Here is a 13217-nt window from a genome sequence, read left to right as displayed (position 1 = left end):
TCTGATATCATATTTACATTGTGGGTAATTTTTATCAATTTCAGAATAGTGTTCATTTTCAATCTCTTTATGTCTAATAGTTTTTATCGTTTTAAGACATTTGTAATTGCATGGGAGACAAATTTGAAAGTACTGTTGGACATTTCTTCTTTAACAATAAATGTCTAAAATGATATTGTCTGTGTGTTTTAAATTACAGATTTATTTTGACAGATTTATGGGGTTTAAAGATTAAAATAATGGCTAATTTTATTTGTGAAACTGACGATGGAGAAGTTAATTTTAAATGCTATCAAAATGTATGAGCTGGGTGATTTAAGTATTTAAAGTTGAAAGAAATTAAAGCAATTAAGTTAATTGGTATTAAAATGTATGAGCTGGGTGACTAAGTATTTAAAGTTTGGAAAAATTAAAACAATTAAGTTAATTGCAATTAAAACGTATAAGCTGAGTAACTTGGGTATTTTAAGTTGAGTGAAGTGTCTTGCATGAGTACAACAAACTCAAAACTTAATGTTTCTGGTTACTTAAAATAGATAATTTCATAACTTAAAAAATTTGACGTAACTGATTACCTCAAATTTTTTGAGTTTTGTCAACTTATTCGGGATTACAGTGTACCACTAATATTTGCACATTGATTAGCAAAATTCTAGGCTATGATTAATTATTCTTTCATATATGTTAACTACTATGTTTTACATAAACATATAGCTTAAATGATTATAGAACATCATTCTAGGCACATTTTTTAACTAAAACAGACGCTCATTTGCATTTAAAGTACTTTCCTTGTATAAAATAATACTTAAATGGGACATATTTTACCAGTGAATGCACTGATTTGTTTACTTTTTGTTTAAAACTAAAATCTAACTACATGTAGTGAGATTAATGCAAAAAACAACAATAGAAAAGTTATCAAGCAAATGTCTGGTGGATTGTGCTCTTCCATTAGCCTATTTGTTTAGCAAATGTTCATAGACAAAAACACTTATTTAAAATATTTTTCTCAGATTTAACACCGTCATGCAGTCGTGCATAACATGTAAATACATGCATCATGTCAGACCAAAACCCAAAAGCTCGGTGAGCAGTTGTTCTGTCAGACAGGAAGCGCTGACAGCAGCCTGTGAAAGCTCGTGTGCGTCATTCAGACTTGTCCCTCCATGTTTGTTTTTAGTGTGTAAGTGAAAGCTGGCTTCTGGTCAGAGGGGATGTGTTTGGAATGAAGTGCGCATACAGTAACACGCGCTCTCTGGTTCTTACTGTACATCATCTCTCAAACTCCGACTTCAGCTGTGGACGGAGATGGTGGTTTGGAGGACAGCAGTGCCCTACAAAGGCAAAGCACAGTAACTGCAATCTTTTCCATTATAATTGCTTTCTAGGTAGTCCAGGTGATAAGTAGAAATTTAGTAAAGTATAGTAGACCTAAAGATAAAAATCTGCTGGTAATTTGCTCACCCTCAGGCCATCTTGTTGTATGCAAATATTTTTCTTCATTAAAACATTAGATTTTTTGTTGTTGTTGCTGAAACTGTGGTCTTTGCTTATTCATAAAATGCAAGTCAATGGTTGCTGGCATTTTAGGTCTAAAAAATGTAAGCAAAACAAAAATGAATAGGTCTAATGAACCACAGCAATAAATAAATGGAGGAAACGAACACCTTTATTGCAGAGCATTTGAAGATGGTTCTGAGTGTATTCATTGTAATACATTAATAGTAATACATTACATTACATTCATGTATTTCATTCATTGTAATACATAAATGTAATACATTCATATATATATATATATATATATATATATATATATATATATATATATATATATATATATATATATATACACACACATTTTTAATCAGCCAATCACATGGCATCTCTGAATATTTCAGAAACTGCTGATCTACTGGCATTTTCATTTCGTAGGGTTTACAGAGAATGGTTCGAAAAACAGTAACAGTAACTTAAATAACCACTTGATACAACCGAGGTATGCAGAAGACCATTTCTAAATGCACAACACATCCAACTTTGAGGCAGATGGACTACAGCAGCAGAAGACCACACCGGATGCCACTCCTGTCAGCTACGAACAAGAAACTGAGGCTACAATTCACACAGGCTGACCAAAATTGAACAATAGAAGATTGGAAAAATGTTGCCTGGTCTGATGAGTCTCAATTTCTGCTGGAGTCAGAATTTGGCATCAACAACATGAAAGCATGGAACCATCTGTCCTTGTATCAACCCTTCAAGCTGGTGGTGGTGGTGGTGGTGTAATTGTGTGGGGGATATTTTCTTGGCACACTTTGGGCCCATTAGTACCAATTTAGCATTGTGTCAAAGCCACCTACTGAGTATTGTTGCTAAACATGTCTATCCCTTTATGACCACAGTGTACCCATCTTCTGATGGCTACTTCCAGCAGGATAACGCACCATGTTATAAAAACGTGAATCACCCAGACTGGTTTCTTGAACATGACAATGAGTTCACTGTACTCAAATGGCCTCCACAGTTACCAGATCGCAATCCAATTACAGCACCTTTGGGATGTGGTGGAACGGGAGATTTACATCATGGATGTTCAGCTGACAAATATGACAAATATATTTTTACCGTAGACATGTATATATGACAACCATGTTTTATCTATTGTTACTTGAACTTGTTTTAATAAGTTAATCCGGTTTCAACATTTTTTTTAAGTTGTACAAAGTTTAACTTCTTTATTTTTAGTCAGTTTGACTGATGTGAGTAGAGATGAAGATTACATTTGATTTAACTAAAAAATATAAAGTAAAGGAGAATGTTTACAGTGTATGTGGTTACCCATAATTGATTTCATTTTTTAATTAAATTAAATGAACCTTGGGCCATTTTAACTTGTGCAACATGTAACTGACTAAGGCAGCTCGTTTAACTTACCTGATTAAGTCATAAAAACATATGTTGTCATGACTTATTGATCATATGATATTTTTTTCAGGTAAATGCTTTGTTAAGTTTATTAGCAAAGTAAGCATGCATGTAAATACAAAATATGTATCAATTACTACATTTATGACATATTTATAAATAAATAAACAGAATTATGTATCCATTTGCTGTGGCCACAACATCAATAAATTATGAATATTTGACAAAGAATATGTCAGTCAAAAAAAAGCATGACTTTAGCTGCCCAGCAAGTCAAAATGATTAGCCCTCCAGGAAAAAAAATAAATAAATAAAAAAAATAATAAAAAAAAATAAAAATAATATATATATATATATATATATATATATATATATATATATATATATATATATATATATATATATATATATATATATATATATATATTTATATATATATATATATATATATATATTCAAATATTTCCCAAATGATGTTTAACAGAGCAAGGAATTTTTCACAGTATCTGATAATGATTTTTCTTCTGAAGAAAGTCTTCTTTGTTTTATTTTGCCTACAATAAAAGCTGTTTTTAAATTTTTTTAAATGCATTTTGGTCAATATTATTAGCCCCTTTATACATATTTTTTTTCTGATTGTCTACAGAACAAACCACTGTTATACATTGACAATTACCCTAACCTGCCTAATTAACCTAGTTAAGCCTTTAAATTGCACTTTAAGCTGAATACTAGTATCTTGGAAAATTTACAGTCATCATGGCAAAGATAAAATAAATCAGTTATTAGAAATGAGATATTAAAATTATTAAATAGTTTATTAAAAACAGGCGGCGCAGTGGCACTGGTAGTGCTGTCACCTCACATCAAGAAGGTCGCTAGTTCGAGCCTTGGCTGGGTCAGTTGGTGTTTCTGTGTGGAGTTTGCATGTTCTCCCTGCGTTTGCGTGGGTTTCATCCGGGTGCTCCGGTTTCCCCCATAGTCCAAAGACATGCGGTACAGGTGAATTGGGTAAGCTAAATTGTCCGTATTGTCTGAGTGTGTGTGTGTGTGTGTGTGTGTGTGTGTGTGTGTGTGTGTGTGTGTGTGTGTGTGTGTGTGTGGACGTTTCCCAGGCATGGGTTGCAGCTGGAAGGGCATCCACTGCGTAAAAACGTGCTGGATAAGTTGGCGGTTCATTCTGCTGTGGTGACCCCAGATTATTAAAGGGACTAAGCCAAAAAGAAAATAAATGAATGACTAAGTTTATTAAAAACTCTTATGTTCTTTGTGTTACACAGAAATTGGGGGAAATATAAAGGAGGTTATTAATTAAGGAGGACTAATAATTTAGACTTCAACTGTATAAACATAACAGAAATCAATATAAAAACAAACAAGTCAGTATAAACTCAAATAAATTGCATAAAAATGTAATGAATGTGTGAATAAAGCACATAAAATAATAAATTCTTTGTTAAAGTTATTCAAATTTGTTATAAATGATACATATTAGGTTATATTAATATTATAAATTAATGTTTATGTTGTAAATCATATTTTTAAGCAGCTTTTTTAGTTTACAGCTTTTTGTTAAGATGTATTATATTATTTTACATTATTATTACTATGATAGTACACTATAGTGTTATAATGTTATTTACCTCACGTTGCATAAATGAATAGTAAACTATGTTGAACGTACAGAAATTATTACACTGTGAAAAATATAAATTAAATCATAAAAGAATTCGTGGTCTTTGGCTCCGCCTCCTCTCATCCTCAAACTACCGCCCACACACTCTGACTTCCCATAATTCACTGCGCTCAAGTCTTTCGAGAGGACGTTACGATAAGGGCACAGCCAGAGGTAGGCCGAACTATTTATATTTGTTTAGTGCAAGTTGTGGTTGAATAGTCTGTAGCTTAAAACCTCTGTATAGTCGCTTTTCGTTTACCTTGTTGCAAAAAACACAGACTAGCAACTACTGTTTTAAGAGAATGATTCGTTTGAGTTTGTTAGCGAGTTAGCAGGCATGCTACATAAACCGGTTACATCAAGGTTATGTTACTTCAGGGTTGTTTTAAGGCTGTAATACACTTAAATTTACGCATTCAGACTTGACTGCTATATACAAGCAATTCCTTAAAGTTGAAAGAGCTTGTTTAAAGTATTTAAAAAATATTATAACAGTAACGTTAAAGGTCTCACAGTATGAGACCTGGAATGACTGACTGTAGCTTGTTCCATACTGAGAATGTCTGTGTAAGAATTTAGGCATTTTCTTCATTGCACTCCTAATACGACATTTGTACGATGCACTTTATTTTAGTACATGGATCATGTTGTTAATCTCTGGATGTTTATTATGTCAAGCAGAACCATTATATCTGACTGAAGATGGCTGATGTTATTGAGGAGAAGATCAAGAACTACAGAACGGCTCCATTTGATGCCCGTTTCCCAAACACCAACCAGACGAGGAACTGCTACCAGAATTATCTAGGTGGGTATAGAATACATTATTACATGATCTATATTTAAGTATGAAAAAATTTAGAAAAGCACAACACTTTTAACCGGGTGCTCAGCCAAAATGCAAAATGTGCAAATTAGATATTTGAAAAGGCAACACCAAAGCTCCAGAAATGCTACTGTATTAAATAGAGGTGTGAACCTATACTGGTCTCACGGTTCGGTTCGGTTACGATTATCATGCCTTCGGTTCAATTCGATATTTCGGTGCATCATTGTGCATTGACGATGCTTTCCATATACAGTGTTATATTTTAGAGGGGAGGCTACAACAAGCTGTCCGTATAAACACGCAGACACACAGCACCACACTGTCTCTCATTCAAACACATAAACAAACATAGACAGCACCAAAGAAACAAACACGCACGCATGCACACACACACACACTGCTCGCGCTGAGCGGAGCAGAAAAACCAAAACAAAAAACAAAAAAAAGAAGCACTTTTCCGACGGTCCCTTGCTGAGAGCTCCTCTCAGCGCGAGCTATCCCGGCTAAACGCATATTGCGAAGGCTTAAACGGAGCAGTGCTCTTAGTGTGGAGCGAGGAAAAAAAAAAAAAAAGAAAGACAGCTGTGAAACAGGAAACACACTTTAGATCTTTTTAGGGTAAGAGGTTTTTGAGTTATTGCCGTCTGTAACTGAATGTGTGTCAAGAATATCGAAAACAAAACCAACTGAACCGCGCTCATTTCTGGCGCCCTTCTGGATATACAGCGCCCTTAGCATTTGCCTATGGTGCCTATGCCAAGGGCCGGCCCTGAGTTGGCTGAGTGTTGTAAATACTGGCGCTCACCTCCCTCGCGACAGAGCGCATAGGAGATAAATGACGTCAGTACATAATAACCGGTTATGATTATTACTGAACCGATACCGAATTGTCCGCGTCTGCATCGCGGTGCACCAAAGAAACACTTAATTTTGACACCCCTAGTATTAAATTAAAAAGGCTGACGCTAAGTTAGTAATGTTTTGAGCACCCAGTGCTTTATCAGAGTGTTCATTACAGTAAGGTGCTCTGTTTTGTACACTTCCGAAACACATGATCGCCTTATATCTCACAACAACAAAAAAAAGAAAGAAAATACACATTTATAAATTATACAACTTAGATATTCAAAGCGAAAATACAAAAACAAACGATAATTATAGAAAACAGAATATAACAAGGAACTTTATTTTTTAGCACTTTATTAAGGTCTTCAGTATTCAGAATTTAAGTATTAAATTGTGTCATTAGTGTCGACACTGATGCTTTCTGAGTTGCTTTTTGCAGATGTGTTTTTTAAATGAATGCGAGCAGTTTGATTTTCACACAGGCATGTACAAAATCACTTCAGGCTTAACCAGCTCAGAGTATTAATAGTATACTATAATGAAGTCATATTGCACTTGGAGTAGCCTGGACTTAAAAGGATAGTTCACCCCAAAAATTTAAATTTACTTTCCCTCAAATAGTTCCAAACCTTTTTGTTTCTTTTAAAAGAAAATTAAATATATTTTGAAGAAAGATTAAAACCTGAAACCTCTGACTTGATCAATGGTTACAGATTTCCAGATTGCTTCAAAATATATTTTGTGTTCAATAGAAGAAAGTCAAACGTTTTTGGAACAAGTTAAGGCTTTGTAAATGGTGACAGAACTTTCAGTTTTGGGCAAACTATCTCCAAGTTTTTTTTGTTTTTTTTTTTTCTCAAGGTCGCAGCAGTAAATCAGGGTTGATTAAAATGTATCTCTGTTTGTGTATGTCTGTTAGTCATGTGCTCAAGGGCATAGCGCAAAATGTTTGGCTCTGGTCACACAGTCAAAGTACTGATCCTCTCAAAACACCTCAGAAAACATCCAAGACTGATTTGTTGTCACTGTTATTTATTTCTGTTTTTACATTGTCTATTTTCAGAAGGTCAAAAAGAAACCTGTTACATAGCAAGATAATAATATCATAGTAACAGATTTGTCCCCCACTCTTCCTACAAACCTGCTGATGAACAAATACTCTAGTTAATCATTTTGATTTTTGTCAAATAATTTTCTGTCAGCTTTCAGTGTTTGCATAATGCTTTTTCTTTCTCTCAGACTTCCACAGGTGTAATAAGGCTTTGTCAAGCAAAGGGCAGGATACCTCTCCCTGTGAATGGTATCAGAGAGTCTACAAGAGCCTGTGTCCAATTAGCTGGGTGAGTCTCTTCTACTTCAAACTCTTCTCTTCAAATTTAAATGTTCTTCTTGTGTTTGAATAAATAGAGAATGTATCTTTACAAATATAGTAATGCATGTAAATGATCTTCCCTTCCATTGTTTATTGTTTGAAAGTACCGTTTTTGTTTGTGTATATACAAATCTAATTGAATGACCAAGAAATTACAGATAGTTCTGTTTTTGGCAGTAAATGAATGAATAAATTAATTGCAAAGAAAAACAATTTTTGTGGAAAAAATTTAATTATTCGCATTTCTTAACATACTTTTTTTTTTTTTTTTGTAGCCTTTGAAGGATTGTGTACTTGAAAATAGTTAATTTTATTTTTAAAATTAGACAAACTTTCTTATTACTTGTAATTTAATCACCGAAAGTCCAGAAAAACTAAAGGTCTAATGTTATCTTGAGAAATCAAAATGGGGGAGGAAATGGTCATCAGTTCCAGTTTAGTAAAGAGTTCTGGAGTTTTCAGAGTTTTGTGTTTGAGTAAATGATGATCAACTTGGAAATAAAAAGTTGTAGCCTTTAGTTTTTACTTTGTATATGTAAAATTCAGCCATGTATAGTTTCTCAATTTGAATTTTTAACTTTTCTAATTTGAACAAAATGACAAGTAAAAAGATATTCCTTTCTCCTTTGCTCACCCAAATAGACGCTTTCCAGGATTAGATTTTTCTCTCCATCTGAAATATACAATGCCACAACACTAGGGATGCACCAATACCATTTTTTTTTAGATCTGATACCAAAATTCGGAGTATCGACCAATACAGATCTGATCCTGATACTGTGCTTTTTTTTTTTTTTTTTAAGTTCTGGTGATAAACTCAAATAATAGATCTTTAGTAAAAAAATAACCGACACATTGGTTTACTGTAAATAACACATGGCATAACTAAAAACATGATGCTTGCTGTAAACTAGCTTACATTATTTGAATATTCATTATGACATTGATATGTTGTGGTCCAGCCTTTGTTTCCTTTTTTTAATATTAAGATTCTTTTAAATTCTGTAATAGGCTACCACTATTGACCCTAATCACTGGTAAAATAATCAGCATTTTAGCAAAGCCTGTTATTTTCCTGCAGGTGTGACGCAGACTAAACTACACTGTCTGAGGCCAATTTTATTTAATAAACATTCCCTTTTCTGTTAATGACAATGCATATTGCTCCCGTTAGTTTCACTTTTATTAATTTAATCTATTACTTTGACCACAATGAGTCAGGCTTTACAAACTATTCGCAGCACTGATAGTATTCCTTTCGGAAGAATAAACTCAGTCGGAAGGATGAGAGAACAAACTCATTGTGAGAATAATTTTATCAAGCAGCGCATATCGCGTTTGCTTAGTAGGTGCATGAATGAAGCAATTGATGCATCACAGAGACACAGCGCGCAGCCCTCCGGTATTTGCAGACACTTTCAAAACCTAGCTGCACAAAGGAAAGAGTGCGTTGAGTATAGGCTGATTTATACTTCTGCGTCAAACGCTGGCGTATGCTACGGCGCTGACGCATAGACCTTCGCCATGGCCGTCGGCGTCACTGACGTGCACCTCTCATAAATTGTAACTACACGTCGCTACGACATGTAGCGCAAGCTCTGTGATTGGTCGGCTAGGTAGCGCTGACGAGTCTGCGCGGGAGCGAGAGCCGCGCGAATGGCGCGAGTGATTGTTTACAAGTGTGGAGTCCCGTAAAGGAGCTCTGAATGGAAATTTTTGTTTTGCGTTTACCTCATAGTTAAAGTTGTTGCACGTCCGCTGATTCCTGCCTCAAAATGAGCGAGTTTGAGCCACTTGTACATCCAGGAAGTGTTCAGGGAAAGCAAAATACCAGCGAAGAAACTTGACACAGAGACACATTTACACCTCGCTGCCAGCTAGCGTTTCGGAAGTGTTAATGCAGACCAACAGAGACCGCGCGCAGAAGTATAAATGCACAGCTATGGGCGTTGCATGCGCCGTGGGTTACGACGGTCACTTGACGCAGAAGTATAAACCAGGCTTATCTGTCCAATGTATTATTGAGCCTTATCTCATTTAAAATTTAAGGTAGGCCTACTTTATGTGTAAAGAGCAGGCAATAACCCTCTTTAGTGTTGCGAATGCGATCTGCTGAGACGCATCTCAACATGATATAGAAACAGAAATTAACTCCTTGCTGCAGTTCAAAATGACCCATTTAATGCAAAACTAATTCCATTTCTCCACTGATTATTTAAACTAACAAGAACTAATAGTCTTGGAGAGTTTTTAAATTGTCATAAATTTGTCCCTTTTTGTATTGTGAATTTAAGCACTCAATATTCATCTGTGCTTCACATCAAACTACAGAAAGGCTTCAGAACATTTGGGATATAATAGGCCTACATGACAACTTTCTAATCTCTTATAATAGGCTACCTTCATGGCATTTGTCTTATTAATTACACAATTTATCACACGTGCAAGATCAGATTTGGATCGGTACCAGCTGGCCGATTCCCGATCCAGCAAAAATATGCGTTGTTGAACGAATGTCCGATTTAAGTATAGGGATCATTGCATTCCAGCACAACACAAAGCAGACAATTGCTAAAAAAAAAATACAAATTCAGGGTATTTGCTTATGATTATTTGCATCTTCATCCAAACTTTGTTCAGCAGATCTTCACTCAAATATATTCTGGCTTATTACAAATACAAGTTATTATTAAATATTTGATTTAAACAATTTTGAGAATAAAGGCAGTGTCAGGAAATCTCTCTGAACTAGTTAATTTGTAAACATTGCCATTTATGCCATACTCCACTTTAATGCATTAACATGAGAAAATTACACCCTTATTTATGGATTCTTTTTGCTTTCATTGTAAATCCTCGTTGAGCATGAGGTATTCATTGTATGTGGGAATGATGTAAAAATGACCAGATTCTTGTCATTTGTTAGCAGTGCTGGTTAATATCAGTGTTCCTAAAAACTGTTCTTGGTTCATTTAATTTTGATTATTTACTGTCAACGTTGGATGCATGGTGTCCAGATTTTATTAGTCTGATGCAAATGCTGAGAAAGATTTGAGTATGGTCAAGAGTTCAATCTCGTACTGGCACAAAGTTCCTTGTTCTTCATTCTTGTCACACACCCAATATCTTCCCTGACATAAGTTTATCACTAGTATCACCTTTCTAAAGTATGACTGTAAACATTTCATTGTTTCCACAGCCAACATGGGTCTCCTTTTAAGATCTGTTAATAAATGTGCACATAACCCTCGTAGTCCGAATAAAGAAACTGATTTTGATTTTATGAATGACTGAAGTAAATTTTCAGTCAAATGAAATGCATTCTTAGGCCCCGTTTACACTAGTGCGTTTTAGTTTTAAAATAGCGTTTTAGATCAAAAACCATCCGCATCCACACTAGTGTTTCACCATGCGTTTCTAAACATATCTCCGTCCACACTACGCCACCAAAAACGTATATCACGTGACCATTTGCGCACTCTAGGCATGTGCATTCTAGTATAAACAGAAAGCATGTGTCACGCTCGGCATTTGGTTATTGTTAGTCAACAAACGCCGGTTGAACAATGAACTCGATGGCAAAGGAAGCAAGAGAGGTATGTTTGTGGACAGATGTCGAGGTCGAGTTGTTACTAAATGTAACAAATGAATAACTGCACAATGGCGCCTAAACAGACAGTAGTGCAAACAATGCTCCCATTTTTGTGTCCATGTTGTTGTTTACAGTGAAGGGTGGGCTGCTGTCTTCCAGTAGCGGTAAAGCCATGTGTTACAGTCATGTGATAGGGGCTTGACGAATAAGGGAGGATACGCAATGACACAAAAGCCCCAATCAGGTAGCGAATCTCAGCAGACACGCCTCCATTTTCAGATGTCTCCATTTTCCTTCATCCACACTGAGAGGAAGCAGCAGCATTTTAGAATAAAAACAGCCTCTCCAGCGTTTCCAAAACGCTCCGTTTTCGGCGCTCAAAAACTCTGGCGTAGTGTGGACAGATGGCGTAACGGTAGCAAAACTTAGACGATTTCAAACTAAAACTCACTAGTGTTAACAGGGCCTTAATCAATTTGTTGTTGGTGGTGTTTGCCCTCTCACTTTGATAAAACAAAAGACCAGCCACTGAAAGCTTTACTTAAAATTGATGTTTGTCTTTTCATTTCATCAGGTGGGGAAATGGGATTCACAGATCGAGGATGGAAGCTTCCCTGGAAAGATCTAAATGGTCGCTGTTACTTTTGAATTTTATGAACTCCCAACTATTTGTAGAGTACCTCATAATATATTACTCTGTTTTGATGTCTTGAGTATCGGTTTGCCCTGCTGAAGGATGAAAGGTCATTCAGATTGAAATGTTATGACCTTTTTACCAACAGCAGTTTGAGGTCCTACGTTAGCATTAAGCTGTCACTCTACATCTTGCTTATGCAATTTACAAAATAAAAAAGCGCACAATTTCAACTGATGTTTGTTTATTTGTGTGTAGCAGAATTTACAGGTAAACACGAGAACAGTGTAGGCTGAAGAAAGACTTTTAATAACATAAATGTACTGTAGAAAGTAGTTTCTGACTAGAGAATAGTCTGAAGTAGGCTTCAACACTTGCAAAAATTCATAGGCTGCTTGGTGTACAATCTCAAGTCAACAGCAGTTATACTCTTGCAGAAGGTCACTGACTACTACATTAGCCTTTTGGTGGAAAGATTCTGGTTGGTTGAGGAAAAAATACTAGTCCAGGCCTTAAAGTATTCCATTCAAATTCAAAGCATATTTTTCAATACACAGTGGGAGAAATAAGTATTGAACACGTAAGCAATTTTCTCAGAAAACATATTTCTAAAGATGCTGTTCACTTCAAATTTTCACCAGATGTTGGCAACAACTAAAGAACTCCATATGTGCAAAGAAAGCAAAACTAATTGGTTTACAAATAAAGCTATGTGTAATGAAATGATTTAAGGAAAGTGTATTTTTTAAACACACGAAGAAAAGGAGATGTGAAAAGGCAGTGAAAGTCCAGACAGCAGCCAAAACCTCTCAGTAGTTCTTCAGCAACCCTCTGCCCTTCATCATTGTAAATGAATATTAGCTGTTTCAGTTCAACATCTACATTAGCAGTATGATAAAGATAACACCAGGGTGGACATTTTAACAAGACAACGATCTAAAACACAGCCAAGGAAAGATAATCATTCTGTGGAATGGCCTAGAAAGTGACCAGACTTCAATCCTATGATAAAAAAATAGAAAATAAAGATCCGGGGCCTGTTTTAGTAAGTTGGTTCAAACAACTCAAGAGCTTAAACTTAAACTCTGAGTTGATTTACCGAAAGATTGAAAAATTTTCAGTTTCAGAATAGCTGATCTGAGTTGGGTCAATAAATTTTGAGTAGTCCAACTCAGAGTTAAGCGCGCACACTGTGTCTATAAGAAGGCATTATCAAGGGAACACAGATATTAAGAGTGACCATGGCAACATCTTAAAAATGCGATCAGCATTTCTTTCTCCAGCTGAACTTGGTCTGCTCATGCAAAGTTATAGCAAATATGAGCATATTTAAAA

The 13217-nt window shown here is 35.3% G+C and overlaps 1 protein-coding gene across 3 annotated transcripts; it reads left to right on the top strand.

Moving 5' to 3' along the window:
* The first annotated feature begins 4720 nt into the window (after nt 1-4720).
* Nucleotides 4721-12402, top strand: cox6b2 (cytochrome c oxidase subunit 6B2). Of its 3 annotated transcripts, none has more exon segments than NM_200506.3 (4): nt 4721-4780; nt 5291-5417; nt 7524-7624; nt 11823-12402. In NM_200506.3, coding segments are annotated over 3 exon segments (261 nt in total). In that variant the 5' UTR covers nt 4721-4780; nt 5291-5311; the 3' UTR covers nt 11877-12402.
* Nucleotides 12403-13217: the final 815 nt, after the last annotated feature.

The sequence above is a fragment of the Danio rerio genome, chromosome 16, assembly GCF_052040795.2.
Source record: "Danio rerio strain M-AB ecotype USA chromosome 16, GRCz13ab, whole genome shotgun sequence".
NCBI lineage: Eukaryota > Metazoa > Chordata > Actinopteri > Cypriniformes > Danionidae > Danio > Danio rerio.
This window is presented reverse-complemented; position numbering and strand designations above follow the sequence as displayed.